Source organism: Centropristis striata, chromosome 16, assembly GCF_030273125.1.
Source record: "Centropristis striata isolate RG_2023a ecotype Rhode Island chromosome 16, C.striata_1.0, whole genome shotgun sequence".
NCBI lineage: Eukaryota > Metazoa > Chordata > Actinopteri > Perciformes > Serranidae > Centropristis > Centropristis striata.
The window spans coordinates 75,001-97,739 of record NC_081532.1 but is presented as its reverse complement, the minus strand read 5'-3'; the positions used below and the strand labels follow the sequence as shown (position 1 = coordinate 97,739).

General features: G+C 41.8%; 1 protein-coding gene across 2 annotated transcripts in view; it reads left to right on the top strand.

Moving 5' to 3' along the window:
* Positions 1-22,739, top strand: part of rps6ka1 (ribosomal protein S6 kinase a, polypeptide 1) — an 87,176-nt gene that overhangs the window by 54,847 nt on the left and 9,590 nt on the right. The window contains exons 1-15 of one of the 2 annotated variants that reach the window (XM_059352595.1): positions 5,103-5,386; positions 7,375-7,491; positions 9,795-9,876; positions 11,772-11,852; positions 13,420-13,499; positions 13,760-13,866; positions 15,547-15,584; positions 16,735-16,877; positions 19,596-19,666; positions 19,773-19,861; positions 20,606-20,670; positions 20,796-20,898; positions 21,118-21,248; positions 21,963-22,088; positions 22,416-22,505. In XM_059352595.1, the coding sequence (XP_059208578.1) occupies positions 5,234-5,386; positions 7,375-7,491; positions 9,795-9,876; positions 11,772-11,852; positions 13,420-13,499; positions 13,760-13,866; positions 15,547-15,584; positions 16,735-16,877; positions 19,596-19,666; positions 19,773-19,861; positions 20,606-20,670; positions 20,796-20,898; positions 21,118-21,248; positions 21,963-22,088; positions 22,416-22,505 (1,476 nt within the window). In that variant the 5' untranslated portion in view covers positions 5,103-5,233. Of the gene's footprint in view, positions 1-5,102; positions 5,387-7,374; positions 7,492-9,794; positions 9,877-11,771; positions 11,853-13,419; positions 13,500-13,759; positions 13,867-15,546; positions 15,585-16,734; positions 16,878-19,595; positions 19,667-19,772; positions 19,862-20,605; positions 20,671-20,795; positions 20,899-21,117; positions 21,249-21,962; positions 22,089-22,415; positions 22,506-22,739 lie in introns of those variants that run through there. The other variant, XM_059352596.1, reaches the window with a different exon arrangement.

The window sequence follows — 22,739 nt, the reverse complement described above, 5'->3', positions numbered from 1 at the left end:
AAACCGCTCTGAGTATTCATGCTGCTGCTGCGCCCTGACTGACCTCCTCTGCTGTGATTGGACGGTGCCAGCAGGAGGCCGGCCTCCTTCTCCTCCGTCTCCTCCGTCACCTCCCTTCTCCTCCGTCTCCTCCGTCACCTCCTTCTCCTCTGTCACCTCCCTCCTCCTGCTGCTCCCCCTCGGCCCTCTCGCTCTGTCTCTCCTGCTGTAATTACTGTCACATCCAGCAGTGAGATGTGGAGGAACAAGTCCTTACTAGGCTACAGCTGCTCTGCTCTCAGGACCAGACTGACTGCCTGACTGTAGACCTGTAGACCTGCAGACCTGCAGACCTGTAGACCTGCAGACCTGTAGACCTGTAGACCTGCAGACCTGCAGGTCTGCACTGGCCCCTGGTGTTGATCAGAGACTATTACACCAGCAGGTCTGTCTTCTAGCTGTCAGGAGACACAAAGATCACTCTGGTCACAGCTTGAATCATCGTTTCGTATGAGAACTTCAGGGACAAAATCCAGAGTTACCATTCTCACACACACACACACACACACGTATTAAAACAACACACATTCACACACTACAGTAAAAAACCTCACACACTTACAACTGAAATGCTTTTACACACATAGTAATAATACAAACATTATCGACACTTGGCGGCCGTGAATCTATTTAATTGCGATGCCAAATATTGTGATTCTATGCTGTATGGATGTTTCCACCTACATCTGCTGTATGGATGTTTCCACCTACAGCTGCTGTATGGACGTTCCCACCTACAGCTGCTGTATGGATGTTTCCCACCTACAGCTGCTGTATGGATGTTTCCACCTACAGCAGCTGTATGGATGTTTCCACCTACAGCTGCTGTATGGATGTTTCCACCTACAGCTGCTGTATGGATGTTTCCACCTACAGCTGCTGTATGGATGTTTCCACCTACAGCTGCTGTATGGATGTTTCCACCTACAGCTGCTGTATGGACGTTCTCACCTACAGCTGCTGTATGGATGTTTCCACCTACAGCTGCTGTATGGATGTTTCCACCTACAGCAGCTGTATGGATGTTTCCACCTACAGCTTGCTGTATGGATGTTTCCACCTACAGCTGCTGTATGGATGTTTCCACCTACAGCTGCTGTATGGATGTTTCCACCTACAGCTGCTGTATGGACGTTCCCACCTACAGCTGCTGTATGGATGTTTCCCACCTACAGCTGCTGTATGGATGTTTCCACCTACAGCTGCTGTATGGATGTTTTCCACCTACATCTGCTGTATGGACGTTTCCACCTACAGCTGCTGTATGGACGTTCCCACCTACAGCTGCTGTATGGATGTTTCACCTACAGCTGCTGTATGGATGTTTCCACCTACAGCAGCTGTATGGATGTTTCCACCTACAGCTGCTGTATGGATGTTTCCACCTACAGCTGCTGTATGGATGTTTCCACCTACAGCTGCTGTATGGATGTTTCCACCTACAGCTGCTGTATGGATGTTTCCACCTACAGCTGCTGTATGGATGTTTCCACCTACAGCTGCTGTATGGACGTTCTCACGTACAGCTGCTGTATGGATGTTTCCACCTACAGCTGCTGTATGGATGTTTCCACCTACAGCAGCTGTATGGATGTTTCCACCTACAGCTGCTGTATGGATGTTTCCACCTACAGCTGCTGTATGGACGTTCCCACCTACAGCAGCTGTATGGACGTTTCCACCTACAGCTGCTGTATGGACGTTTCCACCTACAGCTGCTGTATGGATGTTTCCACCTACAGCTGCTGTATGGATGTTTCCACCTACAGCTGCTGTATGGATGTTTCCACCTACAGCAGCTGTATGGATGCTTCCACCTACAGCAGCTGTATGGATGTTTCCACCTACAGCAGCTGTATGGATGTTTCCACCTACAGCAGCTGTATGGATGTTTCCACCTACAGCAGCTGTATGGATGTTTCCACCTACAGCAGCTGTATGGATGTTTCCACCTACAGCAGCTGTATGGATGTTTCCACCTACAGCTGCTGTATGGATGTTTCCACCTACAGCTGCTGTATGGATGTTTCCACCTACATCTGCTGTATGGATGTTTCCACCTACAGCTGCTGTATGGATGTTTCCACCTACAGCTGCTGTATGGATGTTTCCACCTACAGCAGCTGTATGGATGTTTCCACCTACAGCTGCTGTATGGACGTTTCCACCTACAGCTGCTGTATGGACGTTTCCACCTACAGCTGCTGTATGGACGTTCCCACCTACAGCAGCTGTATGGACGTTTCCACCTACAGCAGCTGTATGGACGTTTCCACCTACAGCAGCTGTATGGATGTTTCCACCTACAGCTGCTGTATGGATGTTTCCACCTACAGCTGCTGTATGGATGTTTCCACCTACAGCTGCTGTCGTTTGAGCCAGATGAGACTCAGGAGAAGATTTCATTTAGTCGATCTCTCAGATTCATCAGCAGTTTGTATGAGTATGCAGTCAGTTTCCTCTGTTCTCTGGAACACCTGAAGCTGCTGGAATCAGTTTATCATTTATCAGTTTATCATTAGGAAAATTAATCTGTTTGGTTTCCACTTCACATCAGAGTGTGTGAAGTTAAGTTGTGCTGCTGCAGCAGAGCGTGGGTCCTCTGTCTCCACCACTCCCCATGTCCCTGTCCATGTCCCTGTCCCATGTCCCTGTCCATGTCCATGTCCCTGTCCCTGTCCCTGTCCCTGTCCCTGTCCATGTCCCTGTCCATGTCCCTGTCCCTGTCCCTGTCCCATGTCCCTGTCCCTGTCCATGGTCCATGTCCCTGTCCATGTCCATGTCCCCTGTCCCTGTCCCTGTCCATGTCCCTGTCCCTGTCCCTGTCCCTGTCCATTGTCCCTGTCCCTGTCCCCTGCTCCCAGAGAGAGGACACTCCCTAAGAGACTCTTCCTGCCTCTCTGGGTCCATTTCCTCCCACTCTGTCCCCAACAAGTCTGCTGCTCACATCCATTTTTATACAGAAACTGCACTTCCTAGTTTCTAGTGTTGTGTGTGTGTGTGTGTGTGTGTGTGTGTGTGTGTGTAGATTGGTATCTGTGTAGTGTTGCATACAGAAGGTGTTAGCAACACCGAGGACACAGAGTGTTCATGAGACAGAGAGTTTAGTGACATGGACGGATGAGGACATGTGGAGGCTCATATTCCGCACCAGAACCCGCCGAGAGGCAAGTGGCCACTTGGTTTGTGTTTGTTCGTTCTATAATGCTGCAAACGGTGTGAAGTGGTGTGAAGTGGAGTCAGGGTAGTGGATGTGTTGCTTCAGGCAGCTGAGAGAGAGAGAGAGAGAGAGAGTGTGCACTGCAAAAAGGTGTTTAGTCTAAAACCAGATCAAACAGTAAATCTGAGGGAAATGATCTTGCTGCATGGACAGATAATATACCTTGACAAGATTTATTAAATTAAGGTTATTAAATCTAGAAATAAGCATGTTGAACACTTAAAATAATAAATTAACTCTTAAAACAAGATAAATGATCTAACACTTCTAAATCTAAAGTTTTTTTTTTATCTTGGTAAGAACCAAATAGCTTTAATTTATCTTGTGTTCCAGTAGTTCTAGTGGAGAGCTAACAGCTAACCCAGCAGTTAGCTGTTAGCTAACCCAGCAGTTAGCTGTTAGCTAACCCAGCAGTTAGCTGTTAGCTGTTAGCTAACCCAGCAGTTAGCTGTTAGCAGGAACCGTTTCAATGATCGAGCAGGAAGGAAGTGAGGTCGGTTCAAGAAAAGAGGAAGTCAGAAGTAGGAGGGAAGAGAAGTTTCCTGTCACTAGTGTGGTAACCACCATCACCCTAATAACCTCCTGTGTGTGTGTGTGTGTGTGTGTGTGTGTGTGTGTGTGTGTGTGTGTGTGTGTATTCGTGTCCCGTGCATCTGAATTTACTTTATATTGAAATGAACTAAAAGTAGGTTTTGTATATTTAAACACAACAGAACCAGACTCAGATCACCTGGATAGAGAGGGACTTTGCCAAAATTACAGCCCAGGTAAGCTCTGACCTCTGACCTCTGACCTCTGCTACTGCACAGCTGCTTTATATCTGCACACACCACAGACACGCTTTAAAAAGGACTAAAACTTTTGGTTCCTCTCGTCCACATGGTTTTTAGCTTGTGTATGTATGTATGTGTACTTCTTCTGTTTTTAGCTGTTTTATCCTTTTTTTTTAAATCCTTTTTTAATTAGGCTGTTATGCTTTTAATCAGTAACAGATCAGATGTGTGTGTTATCAGATGTGTGTGTGTGATCAGATGTGTGTGTGATCAGATGTGTGTGTGACCTCTGACCTCTAGGGAAGTGGAACAGAGCTTCATTTAGGAATCAAAAACTCTTTGGAGTTGATATGAAGCAACCATACAATCATGGAAAAATGATGTTGTTTTCTTCAGTTTCTGGTTTTAATGTCTGGTTCAACTAAAGGTTCATTTGTTTGGACAAATAACAAAAATATCTGATACGGGTTTAAGTTAAGAGCTGATATCTAGACATTTAACATGGTTTTATTGATCATAACCAGAATCATCATGAATAAAACCATGTTAAATATCAGCTCTTACATTAAACCCTATCAGATATTTTTGTTGTTTTCATTATATTTGTGCAAACAAATGTATCTTTAGTTACATAGGTATTACAATGAACAACAAATAAGAGAAAACAAGGAGGTCTGATCATTTTTTAATCACTATTTGTAGTGATGGTTTATAATCAGGCAGCAGAAACAGAAAAACACCTTTTTGTCTGTATTTCCAACTTCTCTTTCTGTTGTTTTGGATTGTTTCACTTTTCAGTTTCAATCTCTCTGTCAACTGCACGTGTGTGTGTGTGTGTGTGTGTGTGTGTGTAGTGTGTGTGTGTAGTGTGTGTGTGTGTGTGTGTGTGTGTGTGAGAATAAGAGCAGCTCTTCCTTCCTGCTCGCTGTGTTCAGGTTGACTTCAGCTGCAGTCAGTCAGATAATCAGAGCGATGGAGAGACGTTCAGGGAGATGATGGAGAGAAGATGAAGATGAAGAGTTAATAAAGGAATAGAAGAGTAGCAGGAGGCCCTGGCCTGCAGAGAGGACAGATAAAGGTCTAGTCTAGAGAGTGAAGCAGTGTAAAGTGTCTCTGAGATGGTTTGTGTGAGCAGCTCAGAGTTCTGGACTGGTTCCAGCTGTTGGTAGGATGATGAAGCAGAAGTTTTGGCGATGCTGAGATGGAGAAGGACAGGAGGAAGTTCATCCTGAGCCGCTGGCTGACTCTCCACCTGTTCAAAAAGAACAAAGTGTTGGCCAACTCTTCCAGCTGCAGAGCAGCAGCAGACGACAGCTCCGAGTCTTCAGCTGCTGCTGAGAGGAACCGCTGGACGGTAACTGATCTCCATGTTGATTAACTCTGAGGGTCTCCAGAGAGCTCTCAGAGCCCTCGGCTGTCGTTCAGGACAATAACGCTTAAATGAACAAGCAGGGAAGTGGTTTTACTGCAGACGAGGCCTGACGCTGTTATCTGTGGTTCTGTAGAAACGAGCTGCAGCTGGTTTCCTGTTGTCACATTCAGTCCTGTGGTTCCAGCTGTTTACAGGCTAATGGTGAAACTTATCATCATCACTCTTTATCGTATCAATAGATACGATACCTTATGCTGAAATCTGCTCCAGAAAGACTGGAAACTAACTGACTTCATTTCTTTGAGCACTTTTAAATCCACACTGAGTTATTGAGGCCGCACGCTGGAACCAGATAATATTTAGGGTTTTTTGCTTGTTAAATAATGATAATAAAATAACTCATTTTTCAACTACTTCAGTAATTCTTCAGCTCTAATTTCATCCATGAATTTTTTAAAAATAACAACAATCCATCAAAAGTTGCACTTAAAGCTTCACAGTGTTGTAATGTGGTTGGTTTTTACAGCAAGCAGCAAAACATTTAACAAGGTTGATCCAGAATGTATGTGATATTATTACTTGATGATAATAATAATAATAATAATAATAATACCTTTATTTATATAGCACCTTTAAAAACAGCGTTCACAAAGTGCTTTGACAGAACAAGCATGGATAAAACTCCTGCAAGAATAAGAAACCAACAATAAAATAATTCATGATTCATAATAATAATAACTGTTCACATCTACTTTAGTGTATTTTGCTCTGCATGATGCAGGTGTTTGTATCTGGAGTCTTTAGAGGACACAGTCAGTGTGGGAGAGGCAACATGGCCTACTTTTTATTCCCAAAGTTTGAAATTAAACTGTGAAACTGGCTGTGAGCCTCCGGGGCAGAGGGAAGAAGAAGAAGAAACAAGTTTCCCCACCAACCACTCAGCTGAATTTAAATTCTCCCTGCAGGTTTCTACGGCGACGAGGCTCGTCCTATCACACGGTGTGAAACTCTGAAATCTTTCTCTAGAAAGAAACTTGGTGTTGTTGATGCTTTGATGCTTTCTGAAGGTGTTGATGAGTTATGGGTTGACACCAGGTCAGAGTGTGAGTGTGTGTGTGTGTGTGTGTGTGTGTGAGCTCCACCCTGTAAACAACATGACAACTTTCCTGTTGATGTTGTTCAACGTTTCAGAATCAAACCACTGGAGACTTTCTTCATTACATTATTTAACCCGGCAGAGTCCATGAAACCAGCTGAACATTAACTTCTTCATGACGTGAAAACATGAAAATGAAGCAACATTGAGTCTCTCCATCAGCTTCTCTCTAAAGTTCTGCCTTCAAACTCCATACCAGATTTATTTTGATGATATTCAGCCAAGTAAAACCAGAGATAATGTCAAATATATTTAGTGAAAAAATATAGAACTAGAGATTATCCTCATTTTACCTGTTAAATGTTATAACTGCAACATGTACATTTCTGTGTGTGTGAAACATATTTTCAAGATCAGATTTTATGTTTTCTTTGTTTCGTTTGGGTTCAACATTTTGATCAAGTAATTCAAAGTTAAAATGAATTATCAGGACATAAAGGTGAAGTAACGCTGGAATAACTGATACCAACATGGTGAAGAGCCGAAGGTTTCAGAGGGTTAAAATGTGCACAGATGGTTTAATTTCCTTTATTGTGGCAGTCAGCATCGTTTCCAGTCACTATGTTAAAAAACACACTCTGACCAGAAGCGCTGGGCGTTCTCACTCAATCTTACACACATCTAAGTTTCACTGTGCTTCCTCTTTCTCAGCTTTTATTTTGATATGGAGTTATTTACAGCTGTGAAAGAACTTCTCTTTTTTACTGCAAACAGTCTCCTGTCCAAGCACACATTGTCCTCATTGTCTCAGCTGTTTGTTCTGTGATTGCTGGCTGGTTTATGATATTTCCCCCTCTTATTCTGTACTCTGCAGGAAGATGGAGAGATCAAGGAGATCAACATCACCCACGTGGTCAAAGAGGGCTCGGAGAAGGCCGATGCCTCCCAGTTTGAACTGCTCAAAGTGTTGGGACAGGGATCCTTCGGCAAGGTAACCGTCTCTTCGTCTAACGATCCTCTACCATAGTCACTCTCAGACTCTCAGTCTGTCTGATCTGACACCAACAACATCTCCAACCTTAACCACAGAATAAACAGTTTGTCAATACCACCCATAATGCCACATATGAGCGATTGTCAAAATGAATGTTTTTCTGGTCGCGGTACAGAGCGGAGCGTTGTAAAAATAGCTCACACATCTGGCGTCTTTCCACTGAATACTTTTTGGGAAGCGGCTGAGTGTTTATGTCTATGTTCCTATACAGGTTCTTTAATTAGTAGTTAATTATTAGTTAATGAGACAACAGACCAACACGGCAAGCAGTGTTACTAACTTAGAGCCTGTCTTATACTTAGACTATTCAGACCCTCTAGAGACTCTTTGTCTCTACATTTAGACTATTCAGGCCCTCTAGAGACTCTTTGTCTCTATATTTAGACTATTCAGACCCTCTAGAGACTCTTTGTCTCTATATTTAGACTATTCAGACCCTCTAGAGACTCTTTGTCTCTATATTTAGACTATTCAGACCCTCTAGAGACTCTTTGTCTCTATATTTAGACTATTCAGACCCTCTAGAGACTCTTTGTCTCTACATTTAGACTATTCAGACCCTCTAGAGACTCTTTGTCTCTACATTTAGACTATTCAGACCCTCTAGAGACTCTTTGTCTCTATATTTAGACTATTCAGACCCTCTAGAGACTCTTTGTCTCTATATTTAGACTATTCAGACCCTCTAGAGACTCTTTGTCTCTACATTTAGACTATTCAGACCCTCTAGAGACTCTTTGTCTCTACATTTAGACTATTCAGACCCTCTAGAGGCTCTTTGTCTCTACATTTAGACTATTCAGACCCTCTAGAGACTCTTTGTCTCTATACTTAGACTATTCAGACCCTCTAGAGACTCTTTGTCTCTACATTTAGACTATTCAGACCCTCTAGAGACTCTTTGTCTCTATATTTAGACTATTCAGACCCTCTAGAGACTCTTTGTCTCTACATTTAGACTATTCAGACCCTCTAGAGACTCTTTGTCTCTACATTTAGACTATTCAGACCCTCTAGAGACTCTTTGTCTCTATATTTAGACTATTCAGACCCTCTAGAGACTCTTTGTCTCTATATTTAGACTATTCAGACCCTCTAGAGACTCTGTCTCTATATTTAGACTATTCAGACCCTCTAGAGACTCTTTGTCTCTATATTTAGACTATTCAGACCCTCTAGAGACTCTTTGTCTCTACATTTCGACTATTCAGACCCTCTAGAGACTCTTTGTCTCTATATTTAGACTATTCAGACCCTCTAGAGACTCTTTGTCTCTATATTTAGACTATTCAGACCCTCTAGAGACTCTTTGTCTCTATATTTAGACTATTCAGACCCTCTAGAGACTCTTTGTCTCTATATTTAGACTATTCAGACCCTCTAGAGACTCTTTGTCTCTACATTTAGACTATTCAGACCCCCTAGAGACTCTTTGTCTCTATATTTAGACTATTCAAACCCTCTAGAGGCTCTTTGTCTCTATATTTAGACTATTCAGACCCTCTAGAGACTCTTTGTCTCTATATTTAGACTATTCAGACCCTCTAGAGACTCTTTGTCTCTATATTTAGACTATTCAGACCCTCTAGAGACTCTTTGTCTCTATATTTAGACTATTCAGACCCTCTAGAGACTCTTTGTCTCTATATTTAGACTATTCAGACCCCCTAGAGACTCTTTGTCTCTACATTTAGACTATTCAGACCCTCTAGACTGTTTGTCAAAAAAGCAACTAGCGACAAATCTAGCAACTTTTCTGGTGTAATTGGAGACTTTTGGAGACTCCTTCCTATTCTTCTTAATGAGTAGCAGTCCGTCCCAAAGCACTCACAAGCGGCCCAGCAGTCTCTCCCAGCTGCAGTCAGAGCAGGAGATGTTAACCCCTCAGGCAGGTACAGGACTTTCTGAGCTGCTAACCGGTGAAGTTGGACAGATCCTCTCTCCCAAGCTACACCCATAGCAGCTCTAGAGGGAAAATAACCTAATGATAACATGCCTATTATTATACATACACGTATGGTTCATAGTTGTAAAAAAAAACCCTAAAGCTAGGTTTAGGGTAAGAAAAACGTCCTGGTAGGGGTTATAAAAGTAAATAAATGTACTTAAATGCCTGAAGTGAAGTAGTTAAGTGAAAAACAGAAGCTACATAAAAGTCATTTTTAACCCCGTTCTCCTGGGTGAAGGATGCCGTTTGTTCAGCCTGCTGAGGAGGTTTATGATGTTTTTGTTTTCTGCAGGTGTTCCTGGTGCGGAAGGTGACTCCTCCTGATGCCAACCAGCTGTATGCCATGAAGGTCCTCAAGAAGGCAACACTGAAAGGTCAGCAGCCTGTAATGAGTAATGCACCGATGAGACTTTTCAGATCCGATACCTGAACTTTACCATACTTTACCTATACCGGACTGCTGTTTGATTAAACAATCTTTTTTGTGTAAGGAAACATCAGGTTTGCCTGTCACGATAATTACTATATCGACTTATCGATCGATATATAAAAATGGACAGGATGTGTTTTTTTTCTGGACTCAATATATTGACTTTTACATGTGACTTTTTTTATTTTTTTATTTAAAGTGAAGCTGTAAATGTTTGACAGGCAGCACAAACTGCCAAAAAAACTATATTCCCCAAGCAGCCATTCCAGCTGTTAATGTAATTTAATAATAAAATAATATAATACATAATGATTATCTCAGTCCAATGTTTTGTTAACAGCCTGAAAGTCTGTTTTATTTGTTTTGGTTGTAGTTTATTTATTTATGTTTTATTTATCTAGGATATTGTAATATTTCTTTTAGTCATTTAGCAGACGCTTTTATCCAAAGAGACTTACAGGAAGGTGAACCAATGAAGGTCTGGTGGTCTAAGAGGTGTTAGTGCATCAATAAGGTCTGGAGATGATTCTTTAAGGAGGAGAGTTGTGGTCTGGTCTAGGAGAGAAGGTCCTCTCAGAAGGTCTTCAGGAGGTTCTAAAGGTAGAGAGGAACCCTGCTCTGGTAGAACTGGTAGTGGTCCCACCAACGGGGAACAACAAACACTAAGAGTCTGGATTGTCTTGGACCAACGGGACCAGCATTAGAGATCTGGATCTGATGCTTGCAAATTTGTCTATTTTTAACGTAAATTTGTATATTTTTCTCATAAATTTGATTTTTTCGTGTAAATTTGTGATTTTTTTTGTAAATTTGTCTTTTTCTCATAAGTTTGAGATTTTTTCATCATAAATTTGAATTTTTTTCTCTCAGATTTGTGAGTTTTTTCTTGTTAATTCATCCAGAGTGTCTGGAGTTTATCTGGTGACTAAAAGGGTAAATTTGTCCTTCAACCGTTCGTTCTCTTTCTCTTGTGAGTCCTAAAACTCTGCCTGTCTAACTGTGTGAGCTGAGTCATTATAATTCATGATGCTCATTGATTTTGCTGAGTTGAGTTAGGTAAGGTCTGATTATTCTGATGTTGTAAAGTGCAAAGCGGCATGACTGGGTAACTGAGGAGACATGACTGGAGAAGGTGAGTTGGTCACCCACCATCAGGCCTAGTTCCTCTCCACCTGCTGGGTTCAGACTCAGGGAGTCCTGATGTTGAGGTGTATTGTAGGTTTAGGTTCAGGGAGGACCAGCAGCTCAGTTCTTGAGAGGTTCAGCTGGAGGTGATGCGTCTTCATCCAAGTGGCAGTTATCGCCTCTATAAAACCTTTTGTCATGTAGTTCATGTAAGACTGTTTTAAAACAGCGTTCTCTTTGGCTTTTGTGGTGATTTCATTGTTTGGTTTGAAGTGGCAGCAGCAGCCTCAGTTTCCTATAACTGGGTGTGTCTTTTCTTTTAGCTAGTGGAAGCAGAAAGACGACCACAGAGTGTTTTTCTTTTACCCTTTCAGCACACGGTTCCCCTACATGTTGTGGTTACTTCTAAGTGAGCAGGTGCACAGAGTTTATTTTCATCTTTAGTCAATTCTGTTTTTGATGCCAAGTGTATTAACATTTAGTTTGTGTATAGGGGTGTATGACCAGTTTCACTTTGACTCATTATTCAGTCAGAATAGAGTTTACAGCTGCTGAAGCTGTCAGACAGCCTCTATGGTTATAAATCAGCAAACTATTGATTTGTTATTGTGCAGCCAACGAGTAATCACATTTATTCACCCTGATTGATATGTGCCGTCATGAGACTAAAGTTTTCTACACACTGACTATAATCTGTCCTTTATTGATCCTCAGTGAGAGACCGCGTGAGGACCAAGATGGAGAGAGACATCCTGGCCGACGTCAACCACCCGTTCGTTGTCAAACTGCATTACGGTGAGTCACGACCAACATTTACTTCAATCTTCATCTCCAAACTTAGAAAAACACAGTGGTGGTTCTAGACCAGTAGTGGTTCTAGACCAATGTTGGTTCTAGACCAGTGGTTGTCCTAGACCAGTGGTGGTTCTAGACCAGTGGTGGTTCTAGACCAGTGGTGGTTCTAGACCAATGTTGGTTCTGGACCAGTGTTGGTTCTAGACCAATGTTGGTTCTAGACCAGTGGTGGTTCTGGACCAGTGGTGGTTCTAGACCACTGTTGGTTCTAGACCAGTGGTTGTCCTAGACCAGTGTTGGTTCTAGACCAGTGGTGGTTCTAGACCAATGTTGGTTCTGGACCAGTGTTGGTTCTAGACCAATGTTGGTTCTAGACCAGTGGTGGTTCTGGACCAGTGGTGGTTCTAGACCACTGTTGGTTCTAGACCAGTGGTTGTCCTAGACCAGTGTTGGTTCTAGACCAGTAGTGGTTCTAGACCAGTGTTGGTTCTAGACCAGTGGTGGTTCTAGACCAGTGGTTGTCCTAGACCAGTGGTGGTTCTAGACCAGTGGTGGTTCTAGACCACTGTTGGTTCTAGACCAGTGGTTGTCCTAGACCAGTGGTGGTTCTAGACCAGTGGTGGTTCTAGACCAGTAGTGGTTCTAGACCAGTGTTGGTTCTAGACCAGTGGTGGTTCTAGACCAGTGGTTGTCCTAGACCAGTGGTGGTTCTAGACCAGTGGTGGTTCTAGACCACTGTTGGTTCTAGACCAGTGGTTGTCCTAGACCAGTGGTGGTTCTAGACCAGTGGTTGTCCTAGACCAGTGGTGGTTCTAGACCAGTGGTGGTTCTAGACCACTGTTGGTTCTAGACCAGTGGTTGTCCTAGACCAGTGGTGGTTCTAGACCAGTGGTGGTTCTAGACCAGTGGTGGTTCTAGACCAGTGGTTGTCCTAGACCAGTGGTGGTTCTTGACCAGTGGTGGTTCTAGACCAGTGGTGGTTCTAGACCACTGTTGGTTCTAGACCAGTGGTGGTTCTAGACCAGTGGTGGTTCTAGACCAGTGGTGGTTCTAGACCACTGTTGGTTCTAGACCAATGGTTGTCCTAGACCAGTGTTGGTTCTAGACCACTGTTGGTTCTAGACCAGTGGTGGTTCTAGACCACTGTTGGTTCTAGACCAGTGGTGGTTCTAGACCAGTGTTGGTTCTAGACCACTGTTGGTTCTAGACCAGTGGTGGTTCTAGACCAGTGGTGGTTCTAGACCAGTGTCCTCCATTCCGACTGTTTTTCTCTTATTCTGTTAGTAAAGGTGGAGAATGTATATTGTTTCTGGATTTGGCTCCAGCTCATATCGTTATGAATTGATAATTTTATAATTAATTTGAAACAGACAGGGGCCACAGCAGGGGCCGAGGGCTTCTTCACAGGGCCAGTGGCCCCTGGAGGCCCCTGGAGGCCCCTGGAGGCCCCTGTGTAGAACGGTTTAAAACGTTTATTTGATCCACTGATTTTATTCCTATCCTATTGATTTCTATCTATCTTCGATCCTTTTTTCCTGATCCGAGGTGAACTTGTGTGTGTTTGCAGCGTTCCAGACTGAAGGGAAGCTCTACTTGATCCTGGACTTCCTCAGAGGAGGAGATCTCTTCACCAGACTCTCCAAAGAGGTGACAGGACCTCCGTCTTCTCCTCATCTACAAAACAAAAAGTCCACTGATTAGACACGGAGACAATATATCACAATGTTTTTACCAAGTGTTAGTGATGACTACTGGTGCTTTTTTACAAAATATTTACAAAGATAGAGCAAATCGTGCTCTGCTCATAGAAGAAGGTCTGGATGACCTCTGACCTCAGGACCACAACCCATTTATTATTCTCTGTTGTCTCGTTCTCCTGAAGATAATTCGTCTCATGTTTCCTCCAGGTGATGTTCACAGAGGAGGATGTGAAGTTTTATCTAGCAGAGCTGGCGTTAGGCCTGGACCACCTCCACGGCCTGGGGATCATCTACAGGGACCTCAAACCTGAGAAGTAAGATCACAAGAACCACCTGAACACAAACACGTGGAGATAAATGTGTTTAAAGTCCTCGTCCACTATCACCCCTGGTCCCCCCAGGACATCAGACTGGTTTCAGGACATGTAGAAAATAATAATCACAACTTCTTTTATTCACCTTTTACAGCAACTCATGACCAACACATTGATATATAATTTGTTTTTATTTTTCATTATTATTGGTCAATTTCAGTCAAATATACAAAATTAGGCCTCATTTCAAGAGAAAAAAAGTAATTAAACCTGAATACTTTTTTAATCGTTATAGTGAAATAATAATTTCTTGATGGGAATGCATCATGTGTCGGTTATGTCAACATATCATATCATATATCATACATATATGTTAGTTCTGTGTCAGACAACTGCATCACTGACCTAAATAATAAATATCAATAATATAATAAATAAAAATAAATATTTTCAGACTTCACCGGCCATCAGAATGAGAATTCCTCAATCTTGGCACGGTTTTACATTCATAAAGCCAAATCTCATCTCCTGAATCCTCCACTGTGGAATTATACTGAAACATATGTATATGTTTGTGTATTCTTTATATAAAAGCTGTTATCCTGCTGCAGTGCTCTCTCCAGAGGCTTTTATTTTGGAGTAATCTAATAAATCCTGAAGCAGCCAAGAACCTGGACAAACAGTGGGGCTTTACTCAATGTTTGGCATTAATACAAAACATTTCTGTCTTATGAGAATGCATTATAATAAAGGTTCCCAGTAGGATTTTCAATTTCAGCTTCCAACATTTATTATCATCATTCCTCAACAGAATGTGTGTGTTTCCCTGAGTGTAAAGCTTCCTCTCCAGACATCAGCAGAGCCTTTTAAACGTTGACCTGTTTATTGTTCACATCAGCTGGAGGTTCCTGTTCTTCTCTTTGTTTAATCGGGGAAAGGCTATTTATGACTACCTCCAGTTATTAATATTAATAATAGTTATTAATATGATATTCCTCATGCTGCTAGAGATAAAACCTCTGTAAGTTGCCTTTAAAGGGTTTAGCCATCATAGTCTCATATAGGAAACTCTGGTCCTAAAGCTTGATTTTCAGTCCAGTGTCCAATGTTTTTTATACTATATATAAATTGCTGGTTGATATTAACACGCTCACACCCTCCAGGGGACAGTTGACCCTTGACCCCCGCGACCTAGAAAAGTCCTCGAGGAAACTCTGTGTGTCATATCTTCTTTGTGCATAAGTCAGAAGACTTCATGGATTTACTTTTAAACCAGTTTCAAGCCACATCTTATTCATTAGATCATATTATTATATAGAGCATATTATAACTAATATTCTAACTGGAGGAAGGATTTGAGTCATCAGACGTTTGGATGTTAGTTTATCAGAGAAACAAGCTGAGCAAACAGACAGAGACAAAGGTTTCCCCTGCTCTATCTCCTGTTGTTTCTCTGGTTTTATTCTCTGTTCATTAGTTTGGAGAGGAGGAGACCTCTGAGGATTATTTAGCTGTTAAAACATCCTAAATGTCTAGATGTTAAGTTATCGGACAAACAAGCAGAGCAAATGATAGCGGCAACAATCTGAGCATGTTAAACGACTTTGGGTACCTTTAAAAGTGATTTATGAATCAAATCTATGATCATTATTAACATCTGACGATGCTTTTCTTTCTTAGTATTCTCCTGGATGAAGAGGGACACATCAAACTCACAGGTGAGACCTCCACACACACACGCACACACACACACACACACACACACACACACACACACACACACACACGCACACACCTCCTCCTCTCTTCTTGTTGACCTCCATTACTCACTGTAGGCTGACAGTTTTATCTTGCTGACTCCAGATTTCTGCGTTGCAGCTCGTTCATGTTCTCCTCGTTAATTATTACACTTTATCTTCTCTGTCGTCGTCTATAATCACTTTAACCCTTTATAACCCTTTATAACCCTTTTTAACCCTTTATTCTCCTCGGGGTGCTGCCACCGTGGACCCAGAGCTGACCATATATATTTATTATATTTATTATATTGTAGTAGCTGAAGGATATTCACAGTTGAAAGGTGTTGGACACTAAATCCTGAAGTATTCAGATCCTTTACTGCAGTAAAAGTACTAATACACACTGTGAAATGACTCCACTACAGTAAAAGTACTAATACACACTGTGAAATGACTCCACTACAGTAAAAGTACTAATACACACTGTGAAATGACTCCACTACAGTAAAAGTACTAATACACACTATGAAATGACTCCACTGCAGTAAAAGTACTAATACACACTGTGAAATGACTCCACTACAGTAAAAGTACTAATACACACTGTGAAATGACTCCACTACAGTAAAAGTCCTGCATTAAAAACTTACTTTTGTACTTTTACTTCATTCATTCATCTTCTTCAGCATCAAAATGTACTTAAAGTATCAAAAGTAAAAGTACTCGTTATGCAGAATGGAGCCACTCAGATTGTTTTATATATTCTAAATATATTATAACATTATTTATATTGATTGATTGTGTTTTTATTTTCTCAAGGTAGAACTCCTTTTACTACTTAATATACTGTTATGAGGTTTATTAAAAAAATATATTTTTATCATGTTTTTCTGTCAAATCTCAACCTGAAAGTAACTAAAGCTATCAGATAAATGTAGTAGAACATAAGTATAAAGTTACATAAAATGAAAATACTCAAGTTAAGTACAAGTACCTCTAAATTGTACTCAAGTCCAATACTTGAGTAAATGTACTTAGTTACTTTCCACCACAGTATCCGTCATATTAAATGATATATAACTCGTTCCTGCTGTGTTCTGATGACCTGACTGTCTGCTGTGTTTTCTAGATTTCGGTCTTTGTAAAGAAGCCATCGATCATGAGAAGAAGGCGTATTCCTTCTGTGGTACTGTGGAGTACATGGCTCCAGAGGTGGTGAACAGGCAGGGACACGACCACAGCGCCGACTGGTGGTCGTTCGGAGTACTGATGGTGAGCAGGAACACTTTCTATTATTCAAACCACTGGTTCTCAACCTGTTTTCAGTCATGCTCCCCTGTGAAATATAGTTCCTCCTAACCAGGACAAAGAGTTAAAAACAGAGTCTGATTTATTAAACTCTGGAACTGATAAACACAAACAACATTTAAACATTTGTCTAATTAGTGAAATTGAATAGCCTACTGAATATAAAATTGATTTTATGAACCTATACTTATATTTTCCTAAAAATGTTTATTAAATAATTATTTTTAAAGAATTTTTTCATGGACGCTACTTTTTAAATGTATATTTTAAAATTTCACGGACCTCCATATGAGAACCACAGATTTAAAAGACTGTAACAGTCCTGTATGGGTTTAGGGTTCCAGTCCTGTATGGGTTTAGGGTAACAGTCCTTTATGGGTTTAGGGTTCCAGTCCTGTATGGGTTTAGGGTTCCAGTCCTGTATGGTTTAGGGTATAGGGTGTATGGGTTTAGGGTTCCAGTCCTGTATGGGTTTAGGGTTCCAGTCCTGTATGGTTTAGGGTAACAGTCCAGTATGGGTTTAGGGTTCCAGTCCTGTATGGGTTTAGGGTTCCAGTCCTGTATGGGTTTAGGGTTACAGTCCTGTATGGGTTTAGGGTAACAGTCCTGTATGGTCTAGGGTAACAGTCCTGTATGGGTTTAGGGTTCCAGTCCTGTATGGTTTAGGGTTCCAGTCCTGTATGGGTTTAGGGTAACAGTCCTGTATGGGTTTAGGGTTACAGTCCTGTATGGTTTAGGGTAACAGTCCTGTATGGGTTTAGGGTTCCAGTCCTGTATGGTTTAGGGTAACAGTCCTGTATGGGTTTAGGGTTCCAGTCCTGTTTGGGTTTAGGGTTCCAGTCCTGTATGGTTTAGGGTTCCAGTCCTGTATGGGTTTAGGGTAACAGTCCTGTATGGGTTTAGGGTTACAGTCCTGTATGGGTTTAGGGTAACAGTCCTGTATGGTTTAGGGTAACAGTCCTGTATGGTTTAGGGTTACAGTCCTGTATGGTTTAGGGTAACCGTCCTGTATGGGTTGAGGGTTCCAGTCCTGTATGGTTTAGGGTAACAGTCCTGTATGGGTTTAGGGTAACAGTCCTGTATGGGTTTAGGGTAACAGTCCTGTATGGGTTTAGGGTTCCAGTCCTGTATGGGTTTAGGGTTCCAGTCCTGTATGGTTTAGGGTATAGGGTGTATGGGTTTAGGGTTCCAGTCCTGTATGGGTTTAGGGTTCCAGTCCTGTATGGTTTAGGGTAACAGTCCAGTATGGGTTTAGGGTTCCAGTCCTGTATGGGTTTAGGGTTCCAGTCCTGTATGGGTTTAGGGTTACAGTCCTGTATGGGTTTAGGGTAACAGTCCTGTATGGTCTAGGGTAACAGTCCTGTATGGGTTTAGGGTTCCAGTCCTGTATGGTTTAGGGTTCCAGTCCTGTATGGGTTTAGGGTAACAGTCCTGTATGGGTTTAGGGTTACAGTCCTGTATGGTTTAGGGTAACAGTCCTGTATGGGTTTAGGGTTCCAGTCCTGTATGGTTTAGGGTAACAGTCCTGTATGGGTTTAGGGTTCCAGTCCTGTTTGGGTTTAGGGTTCCAGTCCTGTATGGTTTAGGGTTCCAGTCCTGTATGGGTTTAGGGTAACAGTCCTGTATGGGTTTAGGGTTACAGTCCTGTATGGGTTTAGGGTAACAGTCCTGTATGGTTTAGGGTAACAGTCCTGTATGGTTTAGGGTTACAGTCCTGTATGGTTTAGGGTAACCGTTCTGTATGGGTTGAGGGTTCCAGTCCTGTATGGTTTAGGGTAACAGTCCTGTATGGGTTTAGGGTAACAGTCCTGTATGGGTTTAGGGTTCCAGTCCTGTATGGGTTTAGGGTTCCAGTCCTGTATGGGTTTAGGGTAACAGTCCTGTATGGGTTTAGGGTAACAGTCCTGTATGGGTTTAGGGTTACAGTCCTGTATGGTTTAGGGTAACAGTCCTGTATGGGTTTAGGGTAACAGTCCTGTATGGTTTAGGGTAACAGTCCTGAATGGTTTAGGGTAACTCCTGTATGGGTTTAGGGTTACAGTCCTGTATGGGTTTAGGGTAACAGTCCTGTATGGGTTTAGGGTTACAGTCCTGTATGGGTTTAGGGTAACAGTCCTGTATGGGTTTAGGGTAACAGTCCTGTATGGGTTTAGGGTAACAGTCCTGAATGGGTTTAGTGTTCCAGTCCTGTATGGGTTTAGGGTTCCAGTCCTGTATGGGTTTAGGGTAACAGTCCTGTATGGGTTTAGGGTAACAGTCCTGAATGGGTTTAGGGTAACAGTCCTGAATGGTTTAGGGTAACAGTCCTGTATGGGTTTAGGGTAACAGTCCTGTATGGTTTAGGGTAACAGTCCTGAATGGGTTTAGTGTTCCAGTCCTGTATGGGTTTAGGGTTCCAGTCCTGTATGGGTTTAGGGTAACAGTCCTGTATGGTTTAAGGTAACAGTCCTGTATGGTTTAGGGTAACAGTCCTGAATGGGTTTAGGGTAACAGTCCTGAATGGGTTTAGGGTAACAGTCCTGAATGGTTTAGGGTAACAGTCCTGAATGGGTTTAGGGTAACAGTCGTGTATGGTTTAGGGTAACAGTCCTGAATGGGTTTAGGGTTCCAGTCCTGTATGGTTTAGGGTTCCAGTACACAGTTGTGTGTCCGTAGATGACAGTGTAACGTTGTCGTTCCCAGTTTGAGATGCTGACTGGAGCGCTGCCGTTTCAAGGGAAGGACCGCAAAGAAACCATGAACCTGATTCTGAAGTGAGTGTTCTTCCAGTGGAAGAGTCAGCTGCTATGGACCATGACTCTGTTTGTTCCTGGTGAATAATTCTGGTGAATCATGTGATCACCATCTGTGTCCCTGCAGGGCCCGTCTGGGGATGCCTCAGTTCCTGAGTGCCGAGGCCCAGTCTCTGCTCCGAGCTCTGTTCAAGAGGAACCCGTCCAACAGGCTGGGTCAGTGGCAGCTCCAGGGAGTTTAAAAAAATATCATGATATTCTCCTGATAATTATCAAAATATGCTTTATACTTTTAAAATTGTACTAAAACATACAACATACATAATTATACCTTTTTAAAATATATATATATATATATATATATATATATATATATATATATATATATTTAAAATAAATAAATATATATACATAATTTTACCTGACCTCAGTTTACCCAAATTTTGTTTAAGAAAAAACGTAAAAAAAAACATATATTTTTTTTTAATTATTTAATTATATATATTTGATTTTAAATAAATATATATATATATATATATATATATATATATATATATATATATATATATATAATTTTGACCACACTTTACCCAAATTTTATTTTTTTAAAAACTTAAAAATATATATATATATATATTTTTTATCATGTAAATTTATTTTTTTCTTTTGAAAGAATTGACAAGATGGTGGATTGGAGATGGCAGCCATATAAAATCTATGAGAACCAATATATCTTCCAAGCCACTCAAAAGGTCAATCTTGGTGTCAAAATCTACATTTTCTGGGTCGAAGAATCATTTAAAGCTGTTGAAAATATCACTAGATGATTATTTGATCAAATAAATATGATCATTTTGGCTGTGTATTTATGAAATTTCCAACTCAGTTTCTAAGCGGTCGGACAAATATTAATATAAATAATGATAGATAGATGGATTGAGACTCTGTTTCTTTCTTCAGGATCTGGTGCTGACGGTGCCGAGGAGATCAAACGCCACGGCTTCTTCTCCACCATAGACTGGAACGTGAGTGTCTGAGGATATTCTATAAAATAATATAATAATCTATAATATATTTACAGTATAAAATCCACTCTGCAGGAGGGAACCTTGGTCTCCATGCTGTCAGTAACAGTTGTTTCTTCCTTTAGAAACTCTTCAGAAGAGAAATGAAACCTCCCTTCAGACCGGCGGTGGCTCGTCCTGACGACACTTTCTACTTCGACTCGGAGTTCACCTCCCGCACCCCCAAAGGTCAGAGGTCAATTATCTCCTTTACAACTACTATTTCCTACTTTAAAAGGTTCTATCATATGTTTTTTTTCTCTCTCTCTATATATATATATATATATTATATTAACACTTTATTATAGCCGTGTTCATAATAAATACATGATCTTAAAATGTCATATGTGAACAGTGACGTGTCTGTAACACCACTTCAAGTTAAATATCATTGTTAATATGGTGCAGACTCCCCCGGCGTGCCCCCCAGCGCCGGAGCCCACCAGCTCTTCAGAGGCTTCAGCTTCATCGCCTCCACTCTGTTGGATGAAGAAGGTTCGCTGGAGTCGGTGAAGCCCCCGCCCCACCCAGTGGTCCAGGTCAGAACCATCAGTATCTTTAGTGAAGCCCCCCCCCACCCAGTGGTCCAGGTCAGAACCATCAGTATCTTTAGTGAAGCCCCCCCCCCACCCGGTGGTCCAGGTCAGAACCATCAGTATCTTTAGTGAAGCCCCCCCCCCACCCGGTGGTCCAGGTCAGAACCATCAGTATCTTTAGTGAAGCCCCCCCCCCACCCAGTGGTCCAGGTCAGAACCATCAGTATCTTTAGTGAAGCCCCCCCCCACCCGGTGGTCCAGGTCAGAACCATCAGTATCTTTAGTGAAGCCCCCCCCCCCACCCGGTGGTCCAGGTCAGAACCATCAGTATCTTTAGTGAAGCCCCCCCCCCACCCAGTGGTCCAGGTCAGAACCATCAGTATCTTTAGTGGACCATTGTGATGCAGATGTTGAAGAACTGAGACCCAGTTTAAATAAAACTAGTGATTTCCTGACTAACTGTGTATAAATCATCAGTGAATGCACAAACTAAAGCTCCTGAACTAAGAAGGCTGATGTTAGAGAGACAGACAGGAAGAAGAAGAAGAAGGATTAAAGTCTTTAACGGAGCTTCAGATCCTGTTTCACGCCTCCCAGGATCACTAATTAGCTCAGAGAGTTTTACAGAGGGAGAGAAAAGAGAAAAGTGTTGCAGGAAGGAATAGATCATCCTCTCCCTCATCATCATCATCATCATCATCTCTTCTTCCTCTGCAGCAGCTACATGGGAAGAACCTGCTGTTCAGCGACGGCTACGTCCTGAAGGAGGACATCGGCATGGGCTCCTTCTCCGTCTGCAAACGCTGCGTCCACAAAACCACCAACACAGAGTACGCCGTCAAGGTAAAACTCTCCCACAGCAGGAAACAGAGTCCACAGCTATTATTATTAATATAATATATCAGTATTAATACTAATATAATATGTGACAGATGATTGATTAATACGTGATATAATATGTGGCAGATGATTGATTAATACATGATATAATATGTGACAGATGATTGATTAATACGTGATATAATATGTGACAGATGATTGATTAATACGTGATATAATATGTGACAGATGATTGATTAATACGTGATATAATATGTGACAGATGATTGATTAATACGTGATATAATATGTGACAGATGATTGATTAATACGTGATATAATATGTGACAGATGATTGATAAGACCAGCACAGACCCGTCTGAAGAGATCGAGATCCTGCTGCGATATGGACAGCACCCCAACATCATCACACTGAAGGACGTGAGTTATAAACTGTTATGACCTGCTTATGTCTGCATTATCAACCATGCTGATCTTAAAACATACACCATGCATAATCTCACCCGATCTTACCGAACCTAAATTTAGTTTTAAAATATATTTAGGGCCGAGCTCCAACATGTTGAAATTGTTCCCTTTATTGTTATAACGGCTAATGAATCGTGTTTTTGAGGCTTCATCATATTCACAAACTCACCAAACTCGGGACAAAAT